The sequence below is a fragment of the Nilaparvata lugens genome, chromosome 6, assembly GCF_014356525.2.
Source record: "Nilaparvata lugens isolate BPH chromosome 6, ASM1435652v1, whole genome shotgun sequence".
NCBI lineage: Eukaryota > Metazoa > Arthropoda > Insecta > Hemiptera > Delphacidae > Nilaparvata > Nilaparvata lugens.
Window position 1 is genome coordinate 33,122,681 of NC_052509.1, and position 15,602 is coordinate 33,138,282.

A 15,602-nucleotide genomic window follows, 5' to 3' on the forward strand; every position below is an offset into this window, starting at 1 on the left:
ATTGACTATTATCATAGCCACCTCTAATACAAGGCCGCGGCCTACGATATTGCAACGTCGCAGTGTAGGCCTAGAATCAATACCTACTATTACTTATATAATTATATATATCTATATATATATATATATATATCTCAGGGCATAAGGTTCGGCCTCCGATGGAAGTAGATAATCAATTTATCCAGTGAACAAGAGCTACATTATATCATTACAAATTATTAAATAGAATCAATGATTGAGTGAGCGTTTGTATTACAAGATTAAAATTTAATATTCCTTCAATTTGTGTACCTTTGGATATGTAAATTGACTTATTCTTATTTAATAAAATATTTCTTATACCTTCTTAAGACTTGCGCAAGTTTTTTATATTAATTTTTAATATTTATAGCCTTTCCAACAAGCTAGCTTTTATATTTGTTTCACTCGAAGCACTGAGGGCGCCATACTTTATATATACGACTATTTATCACTCACGTGCTGAATTTTTATAAGCTGTTGGCGACGATCCGAATTTCCTGGTAGTCCTTGATTTTTTGTGGCCGAAGTCGTCTTCTCCAAGGGATTAGATAGATATTTGAATGACTTTGCTTTAATGCAGCATCACTAAGTCTTATAGAAATTTAATAAATGAATTTTAACTTTAAGTCTTCAAAAAGTACAATGAAATGAAAGGTCTTGTGCTCTACAAATTCTCAGTGTCCTTCCATAGTGGTGTCTCGCAGGCAAGTGGGTAGGTTCTACTTTTATTTCTACAATTTCCATTTACGACTTGCAAATTTACATAAATTTAAATAATTCGTTACTATGTCATTCAAAGTTTCAAATAGTCCATGCCAATCTACTAAATTATTACCTATATCATATATATGATATTTTACATGTCCTCAGGCCATAACCAATACATAAACTGAATAGTAAAAATTTACAAAATCTTATTCATAGAAATATTGATAAATACATTTGAATCGGCTCCCTATTGCCGCCCATCGATTACTACAATTTGATTGGTTCATGCAAATTCACTACTGTATACATGCGCCTAAGAACATCCTACTTTCTTAATACTCTAATTTATTTTTATTTGGTGGTTTAAGTATATTTATTACATATAAAAGATTTTTATAAAGTTTATAAGTTGTTTCTCCATCTACAACAATTAGCCATGTGCTTTTTTAAAGTCCTCCAGTTGCATACCATTTGTTTACAATAAATTTTTGCCAAGGTGTCTGGCTAGATTTTATGTTATGCGACTTGATCGATCATTAGGTCGCCGATCAGTAGGTATTTTAAGCCTAACCTCAAATTAAATTCCAATACTTTATATAATATAATATAAGTAGCAAATAACTTTCTATTTCTATTCCGCTGTTTTAATTTTAGCCATGATACCTGATATTATCTAATATTTTAATAATCGTTATCACATTTGGCGATACTAGACTATTATTCCACTTCGGACCTATGAAATTCTTCCAAATAGGGTTTTGCTTGCCCATCATATTTTAATATGTTACACAGAAAAGTAGTTTTTCCAATTATAATAGGATCCCCAATGTAGCCTACTGTCAAAAACTTGTGAATGGAATACCAAACTGTTTGCAGGGGCGTATATTAGGGGGATGGCAAGGTTCCCCTTTAACCACCCCCACTCCCTTAGCACAAGTGGTAGGGGTGGGGACTTCTGATATATTTACCTCCTTACTACTCTTAACAGAACTGTGGGGTCAAAAATTGTCTTCTCAACTTTTCCCTCTATAAACTTTCCTCGACTGGGCTAATTCACAAAATTATAATTCTAATAATAATGCCGCGGTACGAACGACGACCGAGCTGCAAGGAGCAAGGAGAAAAATCAACAGCAAGGAGATATACTATTCAATTCCCCAGCAAGCTGCATTCAACTATATCCAAACCAATAAGCAAGAAGCACCTGAATGCAAAATGCCACATCGCGCCTCCTCAGGTGTGTATCAAGCTAAAGTTTGTCATGAGATGCATCAACTATTTGGCGGTACGGAGTTCGCCGGGCCAGCTAGTATACAAAATAATATCACAACTCCCACATCAACAATCTGATACGGGTTGAGATATCAATATAGTCTGGGCGCAAATATCATGAATAAGGCACTCCTTGGTCATTTTTGGGCAACAGTCTTGAAAGATGTCTCAATTTCATCGTTAGGTCTAGACAAATAAGGATCGCGATGATGATAAGTCGAAATTGCAGGCAAACACCTCGGAAAAAAGATGGCCGCCAAAATTTCCAGGGTTTTGCTACATCGATTGTATTTCAATAATCATTCAATATATTGAATTGTTTTTCACTTTCCTTGTCCTATTACCATAGGTAAGGAAAGTATTGCTTTCCGAAAAAAATTAAGGTACCCCAATTTCTAAATTTCTATACGTTTCAAGGTCCCCTGAGTCCAAAAAACTGGTTTTTAGGTATTGGTCTGTATGTGTGTGTGTGCGTCTGTGTACACGATATCTCATCTCCCAATTAACGGAATGACTTGAAATTTGGAAATTGAGGTCCTTTCACTATAAGGATCCGACACGAACAATTTCGATCGAATGTAATTCAAGATGGCGGCTAAAATGGCGAAAATGTTGTCAAAAACAGGGTTTTCCGTGATTTTCTCGGAAACGGCTCCAACGATTTTGATCAAATTCATATCTAAAATAGTCATCGATAAGCTCTATCAACTGCCACAAGTCCCATATCTGTAAAAATTGCAGGAGCTCCGCCCCATCAATGCAGATAGATTCCCAATTATCAGGCTTCAGATACAATTGAAACAAAGAAAATGAAGTGGAGTAGATCGAACATGAAAATCTCTACAATGTTCAGTAACATTTTCACCTAAAATTGAAAATAAGCTTTAAATTCGAGAAAATGTGATTATTCAATTGCAAATTATTGTTGATTCTATTAAATCATTCACTATGAAGAGATAGCAGTCCACATGTGTGTCTCCAGCGTTATTGCCCTGTCACCAGCTGGCTCAAATATTTGAATAGTAGACTTGAGATGCGCGGGAACACTAGCGTCAGTGATCAATTTTCATAACGGCAAGGAAAGTTGTGTGAGTGCGCCACACCAGATTTTTCAAATAAAAATATTTAACCCCTTGTCAACCAAACATATTGAAATATGAAGAATTGATTATTTTCCTATTTAACCATTATTCCCTATTATTAACACTACGCACTATGCACTTCACGTCCACTAAAGTTAGTTGAACAATTTCTACAAAAAAATCCTAATAATAGGCTTATTATTTATGCACTAACCGTCTTGAAATACATTATGAATTTTTAGTTACAAAACAGCCAACTTCACTTTTCACTAAAGTTAGTTGAACAATTTCTACAAAAAATCTGGATAATATTTTCTAAGCACTATCTGTCTTGAAATTCAATGTTGGAAATGAGAAATAAGAAAGAGATTGGATCGAAATTCTTGCTGTCTTGAAATTCAATGTTGGATTATCGAAATTGGATCGAATGGTACTCTGCAAAGCAGTTTTCGCTTTCATTGCAACATAGTTGCACTTGGCAATGACTACTTACAACGCGATTTTGGCCTTGATTGAATGTTGTTGATGCTGTAAAGCTCGCATCGTGGACGCTCTCCAGTCTTCTGTGGCCAATGGACTCCACGATTTCCCAAGCGCATGTCTTTGGGAATGGATTCAGTTTTTCCTCTTCTCTTGGTGCTGCTTGGAGTTGAACATGAAGCTCTTTTCAGTCCTCTACTGGTACTAGGCTGATCTCTGTGTGTCATCAGGCCACGTGTCACATCTCTTCTGTACTCCAATAGGGAACAATCCTCTCTGGATCTTTTGTAGACAACATAGGAGTTTACAAATGCTATGTCCAACATTGCCCAGAAAAGTCTCTGCCACCACTTTTTCGATTTTCTATCAACACTGTAGGTTGAACGGAGTTGATCAGCATGATCAACACCACCCATGGTGTGATAGTGGGTCCGGAGTGTCAGGCAATATGCAACAGTTAATGTCGCCTACTATCCAGTGTGTTCTGTCGATTGTCCTAGAATTGCAATACCTTTCTTCATCTACCCACGTCTACGTTAGGACGATGACACTAAAAGACATTTTCAAACTATTCAAAATTACAACGAGTTTATCAAAGTTTTTCATAAGCTTTTTATATTTACATGGAAAACAGACTATTCTTCCGGTTCTCAGCTTGACAGTCGGGGAAGAGATCAAAGCCCTCAAAATTCTCGCACTCTCGAGCCTTAATATATTTGAAATCAGAAAGATCCTCTGCCATCATATTTATGGTTGAAAGTGAATAATAATTATTATAGTAAAAAATAGAGTTGAGGGAATAAAACAATATACCCAAATACTTTCAGGCATTTTATATTGGAATAGAGAAACAACTACTCAAGCAAACCCGATTCGAGAGTGCAAGCTATCAATAGTACTTTTAATAATAAGATATCTTCTTATGAAAGTTAGAAGAAAAATATTAATAACATAATAGCATAGCCACCTCTAATACAAGGCCGTGGCCTACTACATGATTGGAGGAAAATATTTTGAAAAATACCAGATGATCTTTTTAACCAAACGTGTATTAGATTCTAGCAATACCTACTATTACTTCAGGCCCTACAACTGATCTCTAATAAACTATGACGTCATCACATGTAGATCATCGATGATCTACTGGCGGTAAGCAAGCGAAATAAGGGCGCTGATGCTTGTTATCACATCTGATATGGTAATCAACAAAATTGGAATTACAAATTCAATTTTCACGGTGTTCCATTTCAATGAATATGGTTTGTTTATCATTCTTCTAATATTTGTTTGTGAAAAGTAATAATGAATTTGGGGTTTAAAATCATTGGGATACTGCTGTGTACCTAACTGTTGCGGGAATTATAACAAGATTCCAAAAGTTTCCGTACGGTTTTAAAGTTTAAAACGGTTTTTTTACTTTTTCGAAAGATGATACTTTGAAACGAAAATGGATACGAGCGATAAGAAGAAAGAGCTTCAATTCTACAAAACAACGGTTTACATGAAGTGTAGGAGAACAGTGTAAATAAAGTGTGAGTGGGAAATTTAATTAAAGTGTGAAAGAACAGTGTAAATAAAATGTGAAATAACAGTGTAATTAGAGTGTGGAAGAACAGTGTGAATAAAGTGTGTGAAAGAACTTTTGAATTAATAAATTAAAAAGTGAATGCAAAGTGTTGGAACTGCCCATAACATCATAATATTAAAGGTTTCACCTAACTGAAAAACATCTCCTGATGGGTTTCTTTGTACTACAGATCAATTGTGATAAAGTTTGTGGGAGCCTCTTTCCTGAAAAAGAGTTAGGAAATTTGGTTTATCTTTGATTTACCTCTCCTTCGACTCTGATACAGGCTATTATTAAGTATTTTTGGTTAAGATGAGTTTATCAATAGCTCTATCACTGAATCGAGTAGGCCTATGTCTATCAATCTGAAAATATGGATAAATTATTGCATTTGTGGAATAAAGTGTTTTTATTTCAATAAAATTTCTATTTATTAAAATACAAGTGTCTTTAATTTGAAATTTAGATAGTATTCCATCCAATAAAAATCGATACAGTAACAAAAGTTACATTGATAAGCTAGTAGAAACTACTACGATCTAGGAAGAATCAATCTACATGTTATGACGTCATTAATTAGTTGTGGGGCCTGAAGTAATAGTAGGTATTGATTCTAGGCCTACACTGCGACGTTGCAATATCGTAGGCCGCGGCCTTGTATTAGAGGTGGCTATGATAATAGTCAATAAATTGTGAAGGGAAAGTATAGGATGAAAAAAGAAATGGATCAGATAATATGAGTGAGGAAGTACAGTAATTAAATGAAACAGAGAGTGAAGGAGATAAGATAATAATTATCGAAGTGAATAAGATGATCAGTTGATTAGCATTCATTAGTCACGTACACGAAAGACAAATGATCTCTTGTGAGGCTACTAACATATCAATAATAAAAATAAAGAGAAATAAAAATCTTATCTTAGTACTGAAACTGAGTGTGAAAATTATTGTTAATTGGGAGTCAATCAACACCAACTTGTGAGTAAAATAGGCTATTCCTTTCAAGAGACTATTAAATCTCTATACTTATAAAAGGCTAAGCCCCGACAGACTGAAATCACACCACAGCCCAAACTACTGAGCCTAAAAACTTGAAATTTTGCAAGATTGTTTATGGTAGCCTGAAAACATCCACTAAGAAAGGATTTTCAGAAATTTGCCCCCCTGAGGGAGCTGGGGCCCCCCCAAAATTTTGTACTTTTAAACCGCTCGTTGCACAGCAAAGTCATGAGGAACTATTTTGTTCAGCTACGGAAAAAAATTAGATCTGTGCAGAAAAATTTCGATCAGGAGCACAGGGGGGTCCAGGAGAGGACATTTTTAGAAAATTTTAGTGTAATATCGCACTTCATTAAATATTCACAACGCTTCAGTATAACTAATAAGATTAGAAGAGAAAGATATTTGAGTGAGATTCAGGGAAGTTAGTGAAGGGGTATAATAAAGGTGTATGAAAAATATGTATATGCAAAGAAAGAAGAAACAATTGGAAAAATAAAGAGTTAGTAGAGTTCAAAAATGATAATTCAATCATCAATTGAGCAGCATAATTTTTCACAAGATTTTTTGAATATATTGTAGCGGTCATTAAATGGGTGAGGGGGGGGGGTTCAAGAAATGGGTTTAGTCTATTCTTCTATTTAGGTGGGAATTGAAATGGTGAGCGGTTCTAACAAACGGTTTTGAAATAGCATATTAAGTCTTGGTCTATTGCATGGATAATGGAAATTTTACAAATTGATGAAATCTGGCATGAATATTATTATTATTTGGAATTTCATATAATAACATTAATGCTCTAATGGATCTTCTGGTTTTTAATTTTTGGACTTTTAATGAAAGTTTCAGTGGAAAAAGCTATTGGACAAAATGTATTATACTTTTTGAAATAAAGATACCTCAATAGTTTGTAACAGCTGTGCCTAGTGGAAAGTTGTGTGTATATTTTTGGCTTCAAAATTTTCTGAAATAACTTAATTTATTCAAAGTGCGGTGATATTAAGTGCAAAATTTGATTATAATTTGGTATTTTAATCATTCTAAATTCAAAATTTCTAGCTAATATATATTCTTGGACAGAACTTTGAACTTTAAATTTCCTCTGTAAGAAAATAACCTATTTTTCCGGACATTTTATTATTTATCAAAATTTGGGAGAAGATTATTTTGGGGCTATGCCTGTTGTTGCTATGATTTGCAATTATATCAACGAATAAATAAATAAATAAATACTAGTAATTTTGAATAATCTCCAAATAATTAACGGCAGTACTTGATAGCATATCGGTATGTAAACAACTAATGACTGTTTGGGTTGTTGTATCGACAATTATGTTGTATGCTAATATCATCAAAAGCTTACCGAGTTGGAAGCAGAGAAAAGTCGGGAGAAAATAATATTATGCTATCTCGAGTTATCAATAATAATTGCATGCCTCATCGCTTGCAATTAATAGTCAAAACGACAGCTGATTTTTTACGAAGTTACATTGAGATATAAATTGCATGCAATTTATAATTCACTCGACAGCTGATTTATGATGAATAATTCTAGAGTCTGATTTTTACCGTAATATTGGCGTTCGAAGGAGACTTCTTTTCCTTTTGTATCAATCTTAAAATGCAAAATTTCAAAAAAAAAAACTTATGTATACGTCGACGCGAAATTCAAAAATCTGGTGTGGTACACTCACAAAACTTTCCTTGCTCATTGTTCTGTAAGCCTCATTCTTAAACGAGAATAATTCGGGGGAATAACATAATGACGATTGGCGGCAACATATTTGAAACTACGATCAAACTACTGTATATGTGTATATATAATTGTTTTCAGAGTAATTTTTCCTTTGTATAAATTGTGAAATTTGATGATTTTTTAAAAAGTTGTCAAAACAGCTGTTCTACAGATGAAATAATATCTTAACTAAGTTATGTGCTCTTTTTATAAACACTGCTCTACCTACCTACCTCATTCACGAGAAGGAGGTTACAAAGTCCATTTCTCAAGGCTTGGGTGGGCCCCCCATTAGTTTCTCAGGAAGGAGACTCGTGCTAGTTCATAGAGCTGATAAATAACTATACAGGGTATGAATTTAAAAAAAAATTGATCATATAATTTCTAAGAAAATCGTGAAAAACATGGTTTTTAGTAATTATCCGCCATTTTTCTCAAGAATATTACGGAGCTCCTGAAATTTTCCCAGAAATGAGACTCATGTCAGTTGATAGGGCTTATAAATAGCTATCCATGGTATGAATTTGAAGAAAATCGTTAGAGCCGTTTTCGAGAAAAACGTGAAAAACATGGGTTTTTAGTAATTATCCGCCATTTTTTCCGCCATCTTGAATTGAATTTTATCGAATTTCTTATTGTCGGATCCTTATGGTATAAGGACCTTAAGTTTGAAATTTCAAGTCAATCGGTTAATTAGGAATGGAGTTATCGTGTTCACAGGCATACACACATACACACACACACACATACACACATACACACACACAGACCAACACCCAAAAATCATGTTTTTTGACTCAGGGGACCTTGAAACGTATAGAAAACTTGGAATGGGGGTACCTTAATTTTTTTTTGGGAAGCAATACTTTCCTTACCTATGGTAGTAGGGCAAGAAAAGCAAAAAGGAACATACCTGTCAAATTTCATGAAAATCTATTGCTGCGTTTCGCTGTAAATGCGGAACATAAATATAAACAAAAATATAAACATAAATAGAAATGCAAAACCGTGTACTTGAATCTTAGACCTCACTTCGCTCGGTCAATTAGTATCCTATACTACTAGTAGCTCTGTAAACAGTAGACCTCGCGCAGTCAAAAACTACAGCCTCCGTCAGAGTGCATATGTCCTGTCCTGATGTGTCGGCGAGATATCGGTGTGTGAACAACTGATAGCTGTTTCAAATGTTGTATCGACATATTATTAATATTTGCTGATATTATATTGATGATGGAAGTGAGTGAGCGAGTTCATGTGTGTTGGACTGTGTCAAAATTATAACTCAGCTGTTGAACTTTTGTAATCATTCAATCAGGTACTTAGTGCCGGTTGCAAAAAAGCCGGGTTGTTTTTAATCCTGATTAGTCCTAGTAGCAAGTGGAACCATCTTTTTGAAATGGTCTTCTGTGATTTGGTTCACGAGAAATTAATCAGGATTAGAATTCAACCGGCTTCTGTGCAACCGCGCCTTTGTGAGGGAGACTTTTGCATTCCTCTGGGAATTCATCTCAATTCACTGCGATCAGATAAAAAATTTCTGTATGAACTATGAATATTATTATAATTTCTTCTCTCGTAATAAATGTTTTATGCTTTTGTACCCTAGAGCGAAGCTCGGGTCCCGATATTGTTCCCTTAATCTTCACCAACGCTGTATGTGAATTCATAGAAATCTTCCACGTATGGGTAAAGGTAGGTTTTGGTTTGTGCGTGAACTGCTTACGTTGACCACCACGACAAGCATTGTTTTCGGGTGACATTCATATAGCATAAATTTCAATCCGTCTAAATGGATGGTTTTTAATCGTATCCTTCATATTGATATTATGAATATCCAGTTACAATAGGTTCATTTAGATTTTAACCTATTAGAGATCAGCAGAATGTTGCAATAGAGAAGGTTACTGAGAAAATACGAATGGAAAATAATACATTCAATTTTGCTAAATGATGGAGAATCTATTGCAAGCTGAAAATTAGTGTACCAAATCTAAAAGTAATAAAAAAACCCTGAAAAAATTTTGCTCCGGTCTTCACATATTTAAGATCATGACATAATATCAAATATATTTTAATATATATATATATATAATATATATATATATATATATATATATATATATATATAATATATTGGATATTAATAATTATCCAAATAATTAAAATTATATAACATTAATATTATGTCATATAATTGATATCAGGCGTGGTCTAATATTATGAGAGCAGTCGACAGTAACATTATTTTTCTCCTGGCATTCTCTGGCGCATATCAGTATATTTGTTTTTCTTGGCTCGATTAAGCAACTACCCACCTGGGTGTCTTTTAAGTTGAATAGCTTGCATCAACAGCTAAACATACACATTCAGGCACAAAGGTGGACTTGCACGTTTTTCTGTGCTCGCTAGAAACGTTCTAATTAACGAGACTTAGTTCTCTGTGCTTGCCGTAGTGATTACTTTTTATGAGGCCTAGCGTTTTTGTGTAGTCCAACAATAGATGAAAACTGCTCACCGTTTTGTAGTCGCACTGTATTTCCAGTGTGCAACGTTATTTCTCTTAATGCAACGGAGTTCAACTTGTAACCTGATGGCGGAGTGACTCGACTTTTTAGATAGAAAAAAACATCACAAGGATTCAAACATTCCTGTAGACCTGGACTCTTCATGCTAATGAGAGCAATTTATTCTCACACTCGAGTTAGTTGAGTGAGTCAAGAATGAGACTGTGCCAATAATCCTAACATTTACACTCAAAATTAAGGTATTTCGAAAACCTTTGCTTTGGATTTATCAGGTCGATGCTGAATATTCTCACGGAAAATTCATAAAGAGGCAGGAGAATCTTGATTCAGTTATCCCTGCTTCATTATCCAGAGTTTTATGCTGGTTGAAACTATTAATGGGGGATTTTCATTATCACTTTGAATTCTAGTAAACTGACCTCTATTAAAAGAAGGATTTACGAACATGAATTCTTAAAGATGAAAAACAACAACAATAGAACATTTCAATTCCATTTAGACTCAAAATTTCTGTCAAATACTTCGGATCTGACATTGAAAATGGCACCCAAATTAGTAAATGAACCAGAACGAGTATTAAACCTCAATGGCAAGCATTCTATTCTACGACAATCCTATCTGACTTAGTAAAATGGTCACCGAATTTTCAAGATATTTCATTATCCTATAGAATATGATGATACAAAAATAGCATCTATAATTATACAGGTTGTAAGACTGAACATGGCAGCCAGCCACATAAAGACGCAGAACACATTTATGAGAGGCGTTGCACACAGTTCAGTGTTTGTTAAGTTGAATGGTTGTCAAATGCATTGCGCCGGGTTGTGCTGAAACTGTGTGTCACTCTCACGACGACAGACGAATATTCCACAGCAATCTCAGCTGAGAACAATGGCCACTGCTTATGCAATTGTGTGCTGAATGCCATTTACAAATTCACACCGCTCCAGAGGTGAATGCTCGACTACAATTGATTCCAGGAATTCATGGAGTGTACAAGGTGTAGAATATTTTGAACATGGAAGTGGGATCAATAGTTTTGTTACTTCATAAAGTATGTCACGTTATTTCTGTCAACAACGACTTGCCCTGCTTGGCTGCGGTCGGTAGAGCATGAATAATAAAATATATAACTCTTATTGTGGTTCTTAGAATATATATAATACCAATTTCTTACTGGCTCGCCCAGGAGCTCCCGTAGTTCTCTGCTCTTGCCGGTTACTGACGTCGGCTGCTCCAACAGTTCACAATTTCTGTGACTGATTTGTCAAATTTCGCAAATACAGATGCGAGAATTTGCGCTGCTGCAACTTAATGCTATGATTTTGAGATTCTTCAAATCGGATTTAATGATACTGGATAATTTATATAAATCTCTGGAACGTATTATTTCCAAAGATTTGATAATCAATGCTGTATATCGCTGTCTTAACCAACTTATTGGGTGAAGAATATAGTCGGATGGTAATCTTACTAATATTTCAATACTGGTAACTAAATAGATTATAACGTGATTGGTCATGCATGGAGATGGGGAAACAAATAAAGGATACACCATAAAAATTGATATAAATATATTACATAAAATATCAATGGTGATTCTATGAGAGCTAGGAGGACCGCGAAGTTTAGAACTGGTTAACATGTATGAATATATGAGCTGTGTGGAGGTAACAGAAAACGAGAGCTTTTCAGCTATACTTACGAGAGATGGTTGTTTATGGGTCAGCCGAGTGCTGAAGACTGAGGTTGTGGAGGGAGAAGCCTTCTTCTCCAACAGCAATGAGGGTGAAGCGGGGGAAGGGGAACTGCATGAACAATTCTGTCTTTCTTATCTCTCAAGTATTCTTAACATTCCGCCCACCAAACAAAGCATGAGTTTAATAATTTTGAAACTGTAGCACATGAGAGGTAACACACGAAGTATTGCACAAACTTGATGAAGAGATGATGCACATAATTAATTACGATGAGTTTTACACATAAGCGGTGAACACATAATATTCAGTCTCTATTTACAAAAAATGTCTCTCAGAGAGAGGGTGCCAAATTAAGCTATTGGCAACACTATGAGTTTGTTTACAGGTCGCGTGAGGTGGCCGCAGGCGGTGCGAATCAATGCCACTCTTACTACTTGGTCTTGTCCGGGAAATATTTGTTCGACTATGCCTAGAGGCCACAATGTGGGCGCGGTACTCGTATTCTTGATAAGCACTATGTGACCCACTTTCAAGGGTTCTGAGGGGGTCTTCCACTTGTTTCGCTGCATGAGCGTATGTAGATATTCTGTACTCCATCGATTCCAAAACGTCTGCACAATTCGGCGTAGATGAGTCCATCGCTGCCGTACGGGGGTGGTAGTATCCAGCGGGATCTCCACAGCTTGTAGCAACGGTCGGCCGATAAGAAAGTGACCGGGTGTCAGCAGAGGTGAAGTCTCGTTGGGGTCCTGTGAACGCTCCAATAGAGGACGACTATTCATAATTGATTCAATACGAGAGAACACTGTGAAATATTCCTCCATTGTCATTGGATTATCACCAATTTGAATTTTCAACAGTGTTTTCGCTGATTTAATATTTGCTTCCCAAATACCGCCGAAATTGGGTGCGCTAGGTGGATTGAAGTGCCAGGTTACTTCACGTTGTACAAGAGCATAAAAAATGTCAGTCTCACTGTCAGCCAAGAATTTCGAGATATCTGATAATTTTCTAGCAGCTCCAACGAAGTTCAATCCGTTGTCAGAGTATACGTGAGAAGGTAGGCCTCTACAGGATGTGAATCTATCGAAAGCGGCAAGAAACGATTCAGTGGTCAGCTCCGATACATATTCCAAATGAACAGCTTTCACCGCTAAGCATAATATGAACAATGCAAGATAGCCCTTATACACTCTCGGTTTTTTGAGTGAGCTGCACTTCGTATTGAAGGGGCCAGCGAAGTCAACTCCCACATGGACGAATACAGATGAGGCGTTCACACGAAAATGGGAAAGATCCGACATGATTGGCTGCTGAGGTTGAGCTCGCATGCGAGTACAACGGACACAATGATGCAATCTGCTCCTTATGAGGTTGCGCGCTGATATAATCCAATATTTGCGAGCCACTAGTGACTGAGTTGTGCGAGGTCTGACGTGAAGATTATCTCTGTGAGTCTGATCACAAATCAGAGTGCTTAAATGAGATAACTTTGGCAACAAGAGTGGATGACGGCTGTCATACGGAAGGCTGGAGTTGCGGAGGCGTCCACCCACCCTGAGAAGACCGGAAGAATCGACGAAAGGCGAAATAGAGAGCAGTTCTTGAGGTGGAGTTTCTCCCTTGCTGAGAAGCTTCAATGTTTCCGCAAAATAGAAGGCCTGTGTCAACCTCACGATACACAAGAGAGCCGATCGACACTCGGCAACAGACGGCGGAGGTGGAGCAGCGCGAGCGCGTAGTGCTGTATGGCTGCGAAGATTGTGTTCCCTTACTTTTTTCAGTTTACAATTTTCTATGAATCGCAACACATAGGCAAATACACGTGTTGCCTTGTGTATATTGGAGTATTTCTTGAAACATTCAAGAGCGTGTGGTTTATTTACTACAGTAGTAGTGAGAATTGACACTGATGGCTTCAGTTCAGACTCATCAACAATTTTGTCGACCCTTGAGATTGGCAAATCCTTGAATTGGACATGGTGAGATGGAGGTCCGTTCCACCAGAGTGAGTTTTCAACAATATCTTGTGCAGCAAGCCCTCTTGAGGCTAAATCAGCTGGGTTCGATTCAGTAGGTTCATGAAACCAGTTTTCTGGAGAGGTTAATTCGAGTATTTGTGTAACTCGATTGCTTATATAAGTCTTGAGCTTGTAAGCTGGCGTTTTTAGCCAGTTCAACACCAACTTTGCGTCAGAGCACAGTCTTACATTGGAGATACTTTTTCCAAACAGAGGTATAATAACTTTATACAACTTTGACAGTAGTAGAGCTCCACATAATTCCAATCTAGGAATAGTATGTGTTTTCACAGGAGCGACTCGTGTTTTTGACATAATGAGATTCATCGATATGAATTGATCACAATATGAATATAGCAGACAGCACTGTAACCCTTTTCAGATGCGTCGGCGAATCCTATCAATGAGATATTGACATATGTAGTGTCAATATGACGAGGAATTTGAACATTTGAGAGAGTCAGCATTGTATTAGAAATACGATTCCACTGACTAGTCAAGTCTTCATCAAGCGGCTAATCCCAATCAAGGTTGGATAGCCAGAGTAATTTCAAAAAATATTTGAATGAGAATATTACAGGAGACAATAGTTCAAGCGGGTCGAACAATTTAGCTGTATACGATAGTATGGATCGTTTTGTTGGCAGTTCAGCGAACGGTGTAACAGTGTAAGAGAAAGCATCTGATGCAGGATTCCAACGAAAACCAAGAACTTTAATTTTTTGAGTCGTATCAGAAAATGCGAGAGGGTTCTCCAACATCTCGTCGGGAAATTCTTCAATTACTTCTTGCATATTGGATGACCATTTTCTCAATAGGAGTTCTCCTTTAGACATAAGTTCATTCAGCTGTGATATGAGTAATTTCGCTTCACATAGGCTACAGGCGCCAGATACAATATCATCAACATGAGTGTGTTGGCGAATCGCATTGACAGCTAATGGAAATCATTTTCATAATCATGGGCTAATTGAAGAAGTGTTCTTTGAGCTAGAAAGCTGCTTGACGTCATTCCATACGTGACTGTGTTGAGTTCAAATTCTATCAGCTCTTCTTGGGGTGAACTGCGATAGAATATGTGCTGAAATTTTCTATCTTCTTTTCTGATTGAAATTTGCCTGAAATTTTAATGTCGGATGTAATGGCTACTTTGTGAGTTCTAAAACTCATTAATATGTGAGTAAGATCATGCTGTAATTTAGGCCCAACATGAAGTGATTAGTTCAGAATAGTTCCGTTATTACAAGGCGTTGATGCATTAAAGACTACTCTCAATTTGGTTGTTGAACTGTTTTCTTTCTGAACACAGTGATGCGGGATAACATAATTAGATGAGTGTGAAGCTTTGGACATGTGTTCTAATTCCCTGTACTGTCTCATGAAATCATGATATTGTTTATGAACATTTTCGTTTGATGCTAATCTTTTCTCTAGTGAGGTAAATTTTTTCATTGAGGAGGTGCGGTTGTCACCCAATGACACATCTTTA

The 15,602-nt window shown here is 36.3% G+C and overlaps 1 protein-coding gene across 1 annotated transcript; it reads right to left on the bottom strand.

Annotated features, from left to right (window-relative positions):
- Positions 1 to 12,442: 12,442 nt before the first annotated feature.
- Positions 12,443 to 14,428, bottom strand: LOC120352024. The gene has a single exon (XM_039431431.1). It carries the CDS (start codon positions 14,426 to 14,428, stop codon positions 12,443 to 12,445), a length of 1,986 nt encoding a protein of 661 aa, XP_039287365.1.
- Between the last annotated feature and the right edge of the window lie 1,174 nt (positions 14,429 to 15,602).